The sequence below is a fragment of the Lampetra planeri genome, chromosome 3, assembly GCF_965212315.1.
Source record: "Lampetra planeri chromosome 3, kcLamPlan1.2.h2, whole genome shotgun sequence".
Lineage (NCBI taxonomy): Eukaryota > Metazoa > Chordata > Hyperoartia > Petromyzontiformes > Petromyzontidae > Lampetra > Lampetra planeri.
The window spans coordinates 441,252-454,570 of NC_136109.1; the positions used below are offsets into that span (position 1 = coordinate 441,252).

The window sequence follows — 13,319 nt, forward strand, 5'->3', positions numbered from 1 at the left end:
GTATTATTGATTATAATCATCATTTTGAGGGACCTCATTGGTTATAAGAAATCATTGTGATAGCCTTGAGCTCGTGATTGATCGCCCACGTGCCTATACGGTGTCTATATATTCCTTTAACCGCCTGTTCGGGCAATGCCTAAAAATATATGTGCGTGAATAATTCAGTCTCTTAGTTTGCAAAATGTGAACTTCTTATCAGCTCGGGATTGAAACAACATCAACCAATATCTTTGGGTTTAATAGTTAATATATTTCACCCAAATAACCCTTTTGTTGTAGATTACGTAAACATGGTTTCACAACGCTTATATACAACACCAACGTGTGATGTTGAAAAATGAGCGGCGGGGTATATAAAATGAACTTCATTGTCGCTTACGCCTGACGACTCGTGAGAGCCGTGACCAGCAAACGAAGGTTTCCGGCACCCGAACTTTGAAGGACACACATGGAAGCTTTTTCATGCGTAAGTGGTGGCTCTGAAAAGAGCCTTTGTGTTGTGCTTTGAGGGCCGAGCTGGGCGTTCAAGCGCGCTCGCCACGAATGCGGCGGGCGAGCTGAATGTCCTTGGGCATGATGGTGACGCGCTTGGCGTGGATGGCGCACAGGTTGGTGTCCTCGAAGAGCGCGACAAGGTACGCTTCGCTGGCCTCCTGCAGAGCCATGACAGCGGAGCTCTGGAAGCGCAGGTCGGTCTTGAAGTCCTGCGCGATCTCCCTGACGAGGCGCTGGAAGGGCAGTTTGCGGATGAGCAGCTCGGTGGACTTCTGGTAGCGGCGGATCTCGCGCAGAGCGACGGTGCCGGGCCTGTAGCGGTGAGGCTTCTTGACGCCGCCCGTGGCCGGAGCGCTCTTTCGGGCCGCCTTGGTGGCGAGTTGCTTGCGTGGGGCCTTGCCGCCCGTGGACTTGCGAGCGGTCTGCTTGGTGCGAGCCATGGCTTGGTGTGGGCAAAGATTCTCACAAGCGGGGAGAAGGCGGCTTATGTAGCCCAGAGCGCGCGCTCACTGGTCAGCGGAGTCGTGACGTGCGAAGACGGGGAGCGTGCTGATTGGTTGGCAGCGTGCAATGATCTCGAGTCGTCAACTCTTCTTAATCAACAAAATGTTCAGTTTGGATCATTTCAGAATGCCGTATCACGATGCAGTAGTACCGTTTGAGCGCCGTCGATGTCTTTAACGGATGTTATTTTCTCAAGCAAACACCTTTCCGAAAACGACTTTACAGTGCTCTGCATGATCTAAATAAAGTGTGAAGAAACTGCACTTCATTGGAAACAGTAATACGTAAAAATGTCGGAAAGAGGTGATCACAGGGATAGATATCTATTCTCTTGGCATTGAGATGATGATCATCAATTATACTGCACGAGTCATCCATGCTAGGCGCTTACTTTTACATATATGTACACGTGCAAAATGTTAGTTCCTGCCCGAAAATACAACCACGAATTAAATATATTGCATTGCAAGGTTTTGGCGCCAAATATCCAATGTAATATCTGAATGGGCTGCAGATGAAATCAATGGACAAACAAGTCCAATAAATGCCTGCTGGTGAATATGATGTGCCATGAATATTGTTATCGCTTTTATTCACGTTGAAACAGGTCAAAATGCGATCGATCTCTCCATTTCAATGAGCGAACAATGTCCCCGCGTGAACCGGGACTTTGTTGGAAGTTTCGTTTTGTACTCCTGCTAGGACTGGTAATAGCAGGTTCGGAGAGGTGGGTGGCTCTGAAAAGAGCCTTTGTAATTAATGGTGGAGTCGAGGCTTCACTTGGAGCTTGTGTACTTGGTGACGGCCTTGGTGCCCTCCGACACGGCGTGCTTGGCCAGCTCGCCGGGGAGCAGCAGTCGCACTGCGGTCTGGATCTCCCGAGAGGTGATGGTGGAGCGTTTGTTGTAGTGCGCCAGGCGGGACGCCTCGGAAGCGATGCGCTCAAAGATGTCGTTGACGAACGAGTTCATGATGCTCATTGCCTTGGACGAGATGCCGGTATCGGGGTGCACCTGCTTCATCACCTTGTAGATGTAAATGGCGTAGCTCTCCTTCCTGCGGTGGCGTCGCTTCTTGCCATCCTTGCGCGTAGCCTTGGTCACAGCCTTCTTGGAGCCCTTCTTGGGAGCAGGAACCTTAGCCGGCCCAGCGCTCTTTGATGCGGGAGGATCGGGCATGTCGACGCGTCGTAGGCAGCTTCGGGTCAGTTCACAACAGACGGGAAGCGAATGTGGATGTCGGTCGCGCGTTGAGCTCCTTTTATAGGAGGCGAGATGCAAATCAGAGGATCGTAGTGCGCGGCGCTGCTGAGTGGCTCTTTTAGTACCATCCCTCTCCATCAGCCTCCAATGAGAAACGCGGACGCGATGTTCACTTTAATATAGTTTTTACTGCAAAAATGACTTGTGAATATAACACAATGTAATGTCCAAACATGTATATTAGTGAATTGCAGCCATGGCCATTGATTTTGTTTTAAAACGGATGACTAGAAAACCCAATACAGTATATTGTGTTTTGAGTGTGGGTTTTTTTGTTTCTTACGAAGGATTGTTTCACAACTCGTCTAATACGGCACACGGGCGTTTTATGAACGCAATTTGGATAAATACAAGCGCTCGGTGGAGAAAAATAACTTCGCTGTTGTGCTGTACAGGTGGAGATTAGCGTTCCGGCACGCTACGTCAATTAGGACGAGTGTGCTGTAAGATTGTGGCGCCAAATGCTCTACGTAATATCGGAATCGGCTGCAGCTGGAAATTATTCACGCAAAAATACCAGAAATGGGTACTGTATTAATGCGTTCAAGAATTACGCCTTGTTAAATGTGACGTGTCGTGAATATCATGATTTCTTTCATTCATGTGGAAGCAGATGAAGATTCGCCAACTCAACAAGCAAACGTCCACCACGCTCACGAGGAATTGGCGCGCAATAACCCAGGACATGTGCTCCATTTAGAAAGTGTTTGGCAACACTGGCGCAAGCAGTTTCGAAGAGGTGGGTGGCTCTGAAAAGAGCCTTTGGGTTGGCTTAATGTGCGAGAGATGGGCGCTCAGCCTCCGAAGCCGTAGAGAGTGCGGCCCTGGCGCTTGAGGGCGTAGACCACGTCCATGGCGGTGACGGTCTTGCGCTTGGCGTGCTCCGTGTAGGTGACGGCGTCGCGGATGACGTTCTCAAGGAAGACCTTCAGGACGCCGCGGGTCTCCTCGTAGATGAGGCCCGAGATGCGCTTCACACCGCCGCGGCGAGCGAGGCGGCGGATGGCGGGCTTGGTGATGCCCTGGATGTTGTCGCGCAGCACCTTGCGATGGCGTTTTGCGCCTCCCTTGCCGAGCCCCTTACCGCCTTTACCGCGTCCAGACATTGCGACTACTTCTGACAAAGCACGCGAGAGACATGCGCGCTCAGCTTGCAGCAGCAGCCACCTTTATATCCGAAGCGTGGTGACGTCACCGACCACCCCTGCCCTCCGCGATGGCTCCGCCTTAAACCTTCGACATTTAACCTCTGTGACGAAGAAAACCCTCCACCGTCGTCAAAAACACTTCCGTGACATGTACAATATGCGACGTTTTGGGCAATGACCCTTCTTCGAAGCACTCTGTAATGATATTGGCACACCCGCAGCGAACGCGAGAGGAACGCAATCTGTTGCAAGATTGCACGTGGAGTGAATAATCGGTGTAAGGTCTTGTTTTCAAGTGAACAAGATGAACTAACTTTATAATCGTGTGAAGCTAAACGGCTTCCAACACAATAGTTGAGTGAACGTCACCAACTAGTTCTCCCAAAGTAAGAAATACATTTATTTTAATAGAGAAGTTTAGATGGTGCACCGCAATGTTTACAAAACAAAAACAAAGTGAAAAGGCGAGAACGAGCGAATGAAGGCAAATTGAGTAAAGCTGTCTGGAATCAATACATTTTTAGACTAAATTCCATATTTGGCACCAGTAACATGATGACGGAATGAAGAGGTGCAACACATAATCAAAATTGGAGGTTCGTCAAGAATGCATCGATTTGAATCTGGATTTAGATTAGAATCGCCAGCGAGAATGCTGACGTCGCTGACATTACTCTGCACCCAGTTCGAGTGAGGGAGCTGCCACTCGCCCCGCCTGTGTTTATGATTACTGCTTTCGGGCTCGATTACTCCCATCACATCAATGCTTAAAACACATCGAGTGGGTAAAATGTTATACAGTTAATTTGGCGAATGTACGAAACTTATCCAATCTACACAAATCCTCACGATTGAACTGCACCAAGCGTCGAGCTCCTTGATCAGGGCCGAGTCAAGGCGAGCAACCATCGCCACGCCGTAAATGGGTTTGACTTACAGAATATGGCACGCATTCAACAGCAACGTAATACACACATGTGTTAACGATGAACTAATTGAAGCGCAGCAGCACCTGGTTCACTTTTTTTAACTAAGTGGGTGGCTCTGAAAAGAGCCGTTGAGGTGGAGTGAATCGAGCATCGTCCGATCGGATTCACTTCTTTGGCGCAGTCTTCTTGGGCTTGGCCGCGGCCTTCTTGGGCTTGGCCACCTTGGGTTTGGCGGCCTTGGCCTTGACGGTCTTGGGCTTAGCGACCTTGGGCTTCGCAGCCTTGGGCTTGGCTGGGCTCTTCGCCACCTTCTTGGGCTTAACAGCCGACTTCACCTTTTTGGGGCTCTTGGCCGACTTGGCAGCCGCGGGCTTCTTTGCTTTCTTGGGAGACTTCTTGGGCGCGGTCTTATTGGCTGCCGCGGGCTTCTTCACCTTCTTGGCTGCCGCGGGCTTTTTAGCTGCGGGCTTTGATGTTGACGACTTGGGCTTCGCCTTTGCGGCAGCCTTTTCCTTGTTGAGTTTGAAAGAGCCAGATGCACCGCTGCCCTTCACTTGCGCCACGGCGTCTTTGGCCACGAGCTTCTTGATGGCCAACTTCACGCGGGCATTGTTCTTCTCCACGTCGTATCCTCCGGCAGCAAGCGACTTTTTGAGCGCAGGAAGAGACACGCCGTTCCTCTCCTTGCTGCTGGCCAGAGCCTTGAGGATGAGCTCGGACACGCTGGGGCCGACCTTCTTGGACTTTGGAGCGGCGCGCTTCTTCTTGGGGCTTTTAGGCGCTGAAGTAGCCGCAGCTGGTGGTTGAGCAGGAGCAGTTTCCGCCATCTCAAAACGTCGCTTTTATCGCCTCGCCTCTTTGAAATCGAAATCAGCGCTCTCACGGATTCAAACCGAGCGTCCTCCAGGCCCGAGGTTATTATAGAAGCGGCGTACTGAATGCGGACGTCGCTGAGATCATCCAGCACTCAGATCTAGTGAGGAAGTTGCCACCATACTCACTGTGTTTATCACGCCTGCCTTTGGGCTCGATTACTCCCGTAACGTTCATACTTACATGCATATAGTTGATACATTATCACGAAGATCACTTCTTTAATGTACGTTACTTATGCAATATACGACAATGCTCACGATATAAATTATAATTCAAAACAAGTGAACAACCAACATTTGGGAGACATTGTTCGGTCAGGGCGAGATATGATGATTGTCGTTTTTCAAAAGTGTTAATGATGAACACTATTTAAAACACACTCGAATGTTTTGCAAGACAAGATGCTTCAACAGACTACTCATATTTAATTCCAACGAAATATTTTCTATTTAAGTTTTGCCTCGCGCGCTCGCGATTCCTCCTCTCGCGCTATGGTGAGGACTGCGCGCCATGCCAACCGTCCCTTGTCACCGAACTTTTAACTGGACGTTTTAATCGAACTTTGAAATTAATAAATATATGGATTTTCAGATGGACAACAAACTGAAGAAAATTACTCAAAATTAACCGACATTAAATAGAAAGTTTAACATGTTACGTGGCAAGAGGTGAGTAGCTCACGCACTGCAGAAGGGTCGCGCGCCTTGAACAAGATCGAGGCACGGTGCACAATTATCACCACTCAAATTCAACTCAAGTGACTCCGCAGTCGAATGTTTAAAGAACATATATAATCTTACGTTTAATGCACCGACAGAGTTGATATTCTAGGAGCGCAGGATGGTTCATGCGATGAGTTGTTTTTACTGCAATAAGTAACACGTATTTACTGCACTAAGTAACACGAATGAGTAATCATTGGAAAGATGTTATTAACCATGTAAAATATTTAACTACACATATTTGTACCATCTTATTTGACAGGTAATATTATACTTTACCGAGTGTTGACATCCCCAGCGTTTACCAGTACTTTTATGCTTACTATCAGCTAACACTGGCCACAACCCTGAGCTGATGTGCTCATTTGTTCCCTTTTAGCCCCGACACCCCACGCCACTCCCCGGCAACCACATTCAGATAAGGCCCCCCCCCCTCTGCCCCCCCCTGATTTATTATTTAAATTATTATTTATATTATTTAAATTATGTATTATTATTGTTTTACCTACGTGACTTTACCGAAAAAACCTAAGAGTATGAATCATTGCAGTCACGAAAGCTTCAAATCTAGAACGAATGCAAGAATCATTCATTCCACGCGCATGTGAAGAGGAGTCGTAGAATGGTTTATGCACTTCTTTATACTGGTAGCAACGAAGTGGACCAGCCTACAATAGATTATATCGTCCGTCCGTCCGTCCGTCCGTGTAGCAACATCGCCCCCTATTGCAAACACTTGGCATGACCCTACAAAAACCTTTAGACTCTGTGATACTTTCCTGTCTAAACAAGTGTAACATTCCCTTATAATTCCCTAAGATAGTGTGGTGCCACAGCGACGGGGCCGCTCGGCCGAGCCAGGGAGCCGCCCGGCTTCCACCGCCGCACTGCCCCCCATCACCCCCCCCCACATAAACACGCACCCGCACCCACGTAGGGCCTCGTGGTCGGGTCACCTACCCTGAGTTTTCACCCGAGGGCCCCCTAGGGGGGTTACCCCACGGTTTCTCAGGGCCAGGGAATTGGACAGGACCCTTCCCAGGCCAAGTAACACTGCGGCGCCGTGGGCGGATTTGAGATCGCACGACCACGGCGAGCTCAGAGAGCCCCGCAGTTAGAAACGCATACAAACACAAACACGGGTCAGCAAGGCAGATAGCTGGGATCAGGACCCGGGACGACTGATTGGTCGAAAGTTCAAAGGCCGGCGGGATCGCAAAAGAGCGGGAAATCCTAGGCTCAGGATTGGTCGAGAGACCAAGGCGGTCGGGACGGGGGCGCCTAGCCTTTGATGTGAATAGTTTAAAAGAAAACGCAGGGGCAGTAGGGAACGCTCTTCTTCTGGAGTTTGGACACGGGGTCAGCGACGAAGGAGTCATCGGGCGAGCCGCTAGATTGTCTGCAGGACGATCTGAGCGCCGCAAGGTCACCAAGGACTACAGACGGTATCGTGTTGCGCGCCTTACAACACCTCAGAGCGGAGGGTAGGATCCGTAGGAGAGGGTTAGTTCGGGGTAAGGACGAGTAGGAAAGCGGTTTAGCAGAGAGCGCAGCATAGAATAGGGCTACACGGCACCAGAGTGTGGGTTAGAAGCGCCTTGCTGTCCCGCACACACACACGGGTGGCTCGGTTGGTTAGCAAGGGCTAATAAAATCTCGAGCGTAGTAACAAAACCGTGTTGTTGGGTGTTTTTGGAACGTGGTATTAGCGTGCATTGCATTCGCGAGTGTGTGGTCGTTGTACGCATAAAGGCCGTGGTCTCTGTACGATTGTGCGGGTACGGAGGTGTGTGCGTTAACGCCCGGGGAGAGCACTTTTGGTGTGTTGGCGTGACTACGCAGCCGTGTGAGAGGAGAATCGTCCTTGTACGATATTTGTGTTGACGTGCACGCGCGAGTGGGGGAGGGGACGAGTCGTCGTGTCGGCGTGTGCCCCGCTTGCGTGCGCTCGTTACTTGCGTAAGCTCTCGGCGTGCGTAATCGGCGTGCCCAAGGTGCGCGATCGTAACGTGGGCGGCCAGCGCGGCGCAGAGCGGCGCAGGAGTGGGTATCGCGTGTGGAGCTGTATGCGTGTGTGCGCGCACGTTCACGACGTGTGTAACACAGGTGCGCGATCCTAACGTGAGTGGTCAGGGTTGGGTGAGTGCCGTGCAGAGCTGTGTGTGGGTGTGCGCGTGCGTGGTTATCCATGCCTGCTACGCGGACCCGCGGTGGAGGGGAATCCTCGGGTGACGGCTCCCACACCCTGCGTAAGGAGCCTAGCGGCGGTTCGCTTAGCAGCGGGGGGGCGATTGATGATGTTAGTCCGGCCGTTAGTATTATCGAGGGAGGGATCTCGGGGGCTAGCGACCCCCACACAAACACTTGGCATGACCCTACAAAAACCTTTAGACTCTGTGATACTTTCCTGGCTAAACAAGTGTAACATTCCCTTATAATTCCCTAAGATAGCTTTTAATTAAAACATTTACATTAATGAGGTTTTCCTGGCTAAACACGTGTAACATTCCCTTATAATTCCCTGAGATAGCTTTTAATTAAAACTTTGAAATTAAATAAAAAAACTCACAGCACCCTAAAGCCTACAGCTAGGCCTAAAGCCTAGAACTGGGCCTCAAAGTCTGACTTCGTATCGTACCCCTGCGTGTGTGCAAGGGAGTTAATGTTTAACAATGTTACATTCCCTGATGCTTTTAAATATAAACATTTAAATTTAAAGCTTTTACATGAATAATAAAAACATTTAAATTAAAAATTAACTCTCGGCGGCCTAAAGCCTACAGCTAGGCCTCAAGCCTCGAACGCCTCAAACTCTCCCTTCGTATTGTTCCCCTGCGTGTGTGCAAGGGAGTTATGTTTAACAATGTTACATTCCCTGATGCTTTGAAATAGAAACATTTAAATTTAAAGCTTTTACATAAATTATAAAAACAGGTAAATTAAAAATTAACTCACGGCGCCCTAAAGCCTACAGCTAGGCCTAAAGCCTAGACCTAGGCCTCACACTCTCCCTTCGTATCGTCCGATTCAGTGTAGCAACATCGCCCCCTACTGCAAACACTTGGCAGGACCCTACAAAAACCTTTAGTCTCAGTGGGGCTTTCCTGGCTAAACAAGTGTAATAATACATTATGTTTATATTCTTTGGTTATTCGTTCCTACCAGCCCACCCCGCAGGGTCCTGTTTTCACCAACGCACAGCAATACTCGTTCCAAGACCAACCCCGGGCACACGTCCCACAGCCCCTTTTAACTCTTCAATCTCCGCTCCCAATACACATCCGCGTCCAGCACGCCTGCTCCGGGTGACGTCACTGCCCTTTAACCCCTGACACCCCCGTCCAGCTCTTTCCCGCGCGTGTGATTGGTGCGTGTTGTCGTGAGAGCGGAGATGTGTTTGCGTGGTGCGTGAGGGTGGCTCGCAGATCCCTTAAAGTGCTTGAACCATTCTCCGACTCCTCTTCATATGTAATCTGACCGCTCAAAAAGAGCGAGTTTTATTCTTTAAAAAACACGATACTTTCTTCCAATAGGCATCCCAATTTATTCTAAACCATGTTCCATGATTGATGCAATGTTGGAATGCTGCTCAAATACCGTTCCTAAATTAGACATAATAAAGGGTAACTGGAATGAGCAGAGCATTTGTTTAATTGCGAGCAATTTGGCACGAGGGCAACTCGACGACGGTGTCCTTATTAATAACAAAACCCCTGTGTACGACTGTCCGAGCTCTTTGCAAGCAAGTGGGTGGCTCTGAAAAGAGCCGTTGTTGTGGTGGTAGAGGCGGCGGCGCGTTCACTTCTTTGCCTGAGAGGTCTTCTTGGGCAGCAGCACGGCCTGGATGTTGGGCAGCACACCGCCCTGGGCGATAGTCACGCCGCCCATGAGCTTGTTGAGCTCCTCGTCGTTTCGCACGGCGAGCTGCAGGTGTCGGGGGATGATCCTCGTCTTCTTGTTGTCGCGGGCGGCATTGCCAGCCAGCTCGAGGATCTCGGCAGAAAGGTACTCGAGCACGGCGGCCAGGTAGACGGGTGCTCCAGCGCCGACCCGCTGGGCGTAATTGCCCTTGCGGAGCAGCCTGTGAACGCGACCCACGGGGAACTGCAAGCCGGCGCGGGACGAGCGGGACTTTGCCTTGGCGCGAGATTTGCCACCGGTCTTGCCTCGTCCAGACATTGCTAAGGGACCTAGGATGCAAAAAGCAATAGAGACAAAGTACGAACGATTTGTGACGTTAACACGCACCACCGGAGCGTCTTTTATAGCGGAGACGAGGATCGTAGAGCGCGCCGCTGCTGATTGGCTCCTCTCGGTCGAGTCCCGCCCTCTCCTTGAGCCACCAATGAAAAGCCGGGACGCGAGGATTCGATGTTGACTTTAATTATTTTTATCCATATATATTTTTATGCGGACACGTATCTTAGGAATTAAACAATGCGATACACGTACTTAATAGGTTCAAGTTTTAAGCATTATTGAGTTAATTTATGGGCACGTGCTGGCAAGTCAAACTTATAAGCGGATTCCGCAAATATCAATGTATTATTGATTATAATCATCATTTTGAGGGACCTCATTGGTTATAAGAAATCATTGTGATAGCCTTGAGCTCGTGATTGATCGCCCACGTGCCTATACGGTGTATATATATTCCTTTAACCGCCTGTTCGGGCAATGCCTAAAAATATATGTGCGTGAATAATTCAGTCTCTTAGTTTGCAAAATGTGAACTTCTTATCAGCTCGGGATTGAAACAACATCAACCAATATCTTTGGGTTTAATAGTTAATATATTTCACCCAAATAACCCTTTTGTTGTAGATTATGTAAACATGGTTTCACAACGCTTATATACAACACCAACGTGTGATGTTGAAAAATGAGCGGCGGGGTATATAAAATGAACTTCATTGTCGCTTACGCCTGACGACTCGTGAGAGCCGTGACCAGCAAACGAAGGTTTCCGGCACCCGAACTTTGAAGGACACACATGGAAGCTTTTTCATGCGTAAGTGGTGGCTCTGAAAAGAGCCTTTGTGTTGTGCTTTGAGGGCCGAGCTGGGCGTTCAAGCGCGCTCGCCACGAATGCGGCGGGCGAGCTGAATGTCCTTGGGCATGATGGTGACGCGCTTGGCGTGGATGGCGCACAGGTTGGTGTCCTCGAAGAGCGCGACAAGGTACGCTTCGCTGGCCTCCTGCAGAGCCATGACAGCGGAGCTCTGGAAGCGCAGGTCGGTCTTGAAGTCCTGCGCGATCTCCCTGACGAGGCGCTGGAAGGGCAGTTTGCGGATGAGCAGCTCGGTGGACTTCTGGTAGCGGCGGATCTCGCGCAGAGCGACGGTGCCGGGCCTGTAGCGGTGAGGCTTCTTGACGCCGCCCGTGGCCGGAGCGCTCTTTCGGGCCGCCTTGGTGGCGAGTTGCTTGCGTGGGGCCTTGCCGCCCGTGGACTTGCGAGCGGTCTGCTTGGTGCGAGCCATGGCTTGGTGTGGGCAAAGATTCTCACAAGCGGGGAGAAGGCGGCTTATGTAGCCCAGAGCGCGCGCTCACTGGTCAGCGGAGTCGTGACGTGCGAAGACGGGGAGCGTGCTGATTGGTTGGCAGCGTGCAATGATCTCGAGTCGTCAACTCTTCTTAATCAACAAAATGTTCAGTTTGGATCATTTCAGAATGCCGTATCACGATGCAGTAGTACCGTTTGAGCGCCGTCGATGTCTTTAACGGATGTTATTTTCTCAAGCAAACACCTTTCCGAAAACGACTTTACAGTGCTCTGCATGATCTAAATAAAGTGTGAAGAAACTGCACTTCATTGGAAACAGTAATACGTAAAAATGTCGGAAAGAGGTGATCACAGGGATAGATATCTATTCTCTTGGCATTGAGATGATGATCATCAATTATACTGCACGAGTCATCCATGCTAGGCGCTTACTTTTACATATATGTACACGTGCAAAATGTTAGTTCCTGCCCGAAAATACAACCACGAATTAAATATATTGCATTGCAAGGTTTTGGCGCCAAATATCCAATGTAATATCTGAATGGGCTGCAGATGAAATCAATGGACAAACAAGTCCAATAAATGCCTGCTGGTGAATATGATGTGCCATGAATATTGTTATCGCTTTTATTCACGTTGAAACAGGTCAAAATGCGATCGATCTCTCCATTTCAATGAGCGAACAATGTCCCCGCGTGAACCGGGACTTTGTTGGAAGTTTCGTTTTGTACTCCTGCTAGGACTGGTAATAGCAGGTTCGGAGAGGTGGGTGGCTCTGAAAAGAGCCTTTGTAATTAATGGTGGAGTCGAGGCTTCACTTGGAGCTTGTGTACTTGGTGACGGCCTTGGTGCCCTCCGACACGGCGTGCTTGGCCAGCTCGCCGGGGAGCAGCAGTCGCACTGCGGTCTGGATCTCCCGAGAGGTGATGGTGGAGCGTTTGTTGTAGTGCGCCAGGCGGGACGCCTCGGAAGCGATGCGCTCAAAGATGTCGTTGACGAACGAGTTCATGATGCTCATTGCCTTGGACGAGATGCCGGTATCGGGGTGCACCTGCTTCATCACCTTGTAGATGTAAATGGCGTAGCTCTCCTTCCTGCGGTGGCGTCGCTTCTTGCCATCCTTGCGCGTAGCCTTGGTCACAGCCTTCTTGGAGCCCTTCTTGGGAGCAGGAACCTTAGCCGGCCCAGCGCTCTTTGATGCGGGAGGATCGGGCATGTCGACGCGTCGTAGGCAGCTTCGGGTCAGTTCACAACAGACGGGAAGCGAATGTGGATGTCGGTCGCGCGTTGAGCTCCTTTTATAGGAGGCGAGATGCAAATCAGAGGATCGTAGTGCGCGGCGCTGCTGAGTGGCTCTTTTAGTACCATCCCTCTCCATCAGCCTCCAATGAGAAACGCGGACGCGATGTTCACTTTAATATAGTTTTTACTGCAAAAATGACTTGTGAATATAACACAATGTAATGTCCAAACATGTATATTAGTGAATTGCAGCCATGGCCATTGATTTTGTTTTAAAACGGATGACTAGAAAACCCAATACAGTATATTGTGTTTTGAGTGTGGGTTTTTTTGTTTCTTACGAAGGATTGTTTCACAACTCGTCTAATACGGCACACGGGCGTTTTATGAACGCAATTTGGATAAATACAAGCGCTCGGTGGAGAAAAATAACTTCGCTGTTGTGCTGTACAGGTGGAGATTAGCGTTCCGGCACGCTACGTCAATTAGGACGAGTGTGCTGTAAGATTGTGGCGCCAAATGCTCTACGTAATATCGGAATCGGCTGCAGCTGGAAATTATTCACGCAAAAATACCAGAAATGGGTACTGTATTAATGCGTTCAAGAATTACGCCTTGTTAAATGTGACGTG

At 49.7% G+C, this 13,319-nt stretch overlaps 6 protein-coding genes and 1 pseudogene across 7 annotated transcripts; all 7 read right to left on the reverse strand.

Moving 5' to 3' along the window:
* Positions 1–527: 527 nt before the first annotated feature.
* On the reverse strand, positions 528–938 carry LOC144734397 (histone H3). The gene has a single exon (XM_078616556.1). It carries the CDS (start codon positions 936–938, stop codon positions 528–530), a length of 411 nt encoding a protein of 136 aa, XP_078472682.1.
* Positions 939–1,568: 630 nt separating this feature from the next.
* Positions 1,569–2,245, reverse strand: LOC144735607 (histone H2B type 3-B). The gene has a single exon (XM_078618032.1). It carries the CDS (start codon positions 2,178–2,180, stop codon positions 1,779–1,781), a length of 402 nt encoding a protein of 133 aa, XP_078474158.1. The 5' UTR covers positions 2,181–2,245; the 3' UTR covers positions 1,569–1,778.
* A 761-nt stretch (positions 2,246–3,006) lies between these two features.
* LOC144717347 (histone H4) lies at positions 3,007–3,419 on the reverse strand. The gene has a single exon (XM_078592821.1). The coding sequence runs from the start codon at positions 3,368–3,370 to the stop codon at positions 3,059–3,061; it is 312 nt and encodes a 103-aa protein (XP_078448947.1). The 5' UTR covers positions 3,371–3,419; the 3' UTR covers positions 3,007–3,058.
* A 1,020-nt stretch (positions 3,420–4,439) lies between these two features.
* Positions 4,440–5,247, reverse strand: LOC144735613 (histone H1 pseudogene; annotated as a pseudogene). Its single transcript, XR_013588664.1, has one exon. The product of XR_013588664.1 is annotated as a histone H1 pseudogene (transcript).
* Positions 5,248–9,415: 4,168 nt separating this feature from the next.
* Positions 9,416–10,750, reverse strand: LOC144735627 (histone H2A-like). Its single transcript, XM_078618072.1, has one exon. The coding sequence runs from the start codon at positions 10,116–10,118 to the stop codon at positions 9,738–9,740; it is 381 nt and encodes a 126-aa protein (XP_078474198.1). The 5' UTR covers positions 10,119–10,750; the 3' UTR covers positions 9,416–9,737.
* Positions 10,751–11,008: 258 nt separating this feature from the next.
* Positions 11,009–11,419, reverse strand: LOC144734404 (histone H3). The gene has a single exon (XM_078616570.1). The coding sequence runs from the start codon at positions 11,417–11,419 to the stop codon at positions 11,009–11,011; it is 411 nt and encodes a 136-aa protein (XP_078472696.1).
* Positions 11,420–12,049: 630 nt separating this feature from the next.
* Positions 12,050–12,726, reverse strand: LOC144735622 (histone H2B type 3-B). Its single transcript, XM_078618058.1, has one exon. The coding sequence runs from the start codon at positions 12,659–12,661 to the stop codon at positions 12,260–12,262; it is 402 nt and encodes a 133-aa protein (XP_078474184.1). The 5' UTR covers positions 12,662–12,726; the 3' UTR covers positions 12,050–12,259.
* Between the last annotated feature and the right edge of the window lie 593 nt (positions 12,727–13,319).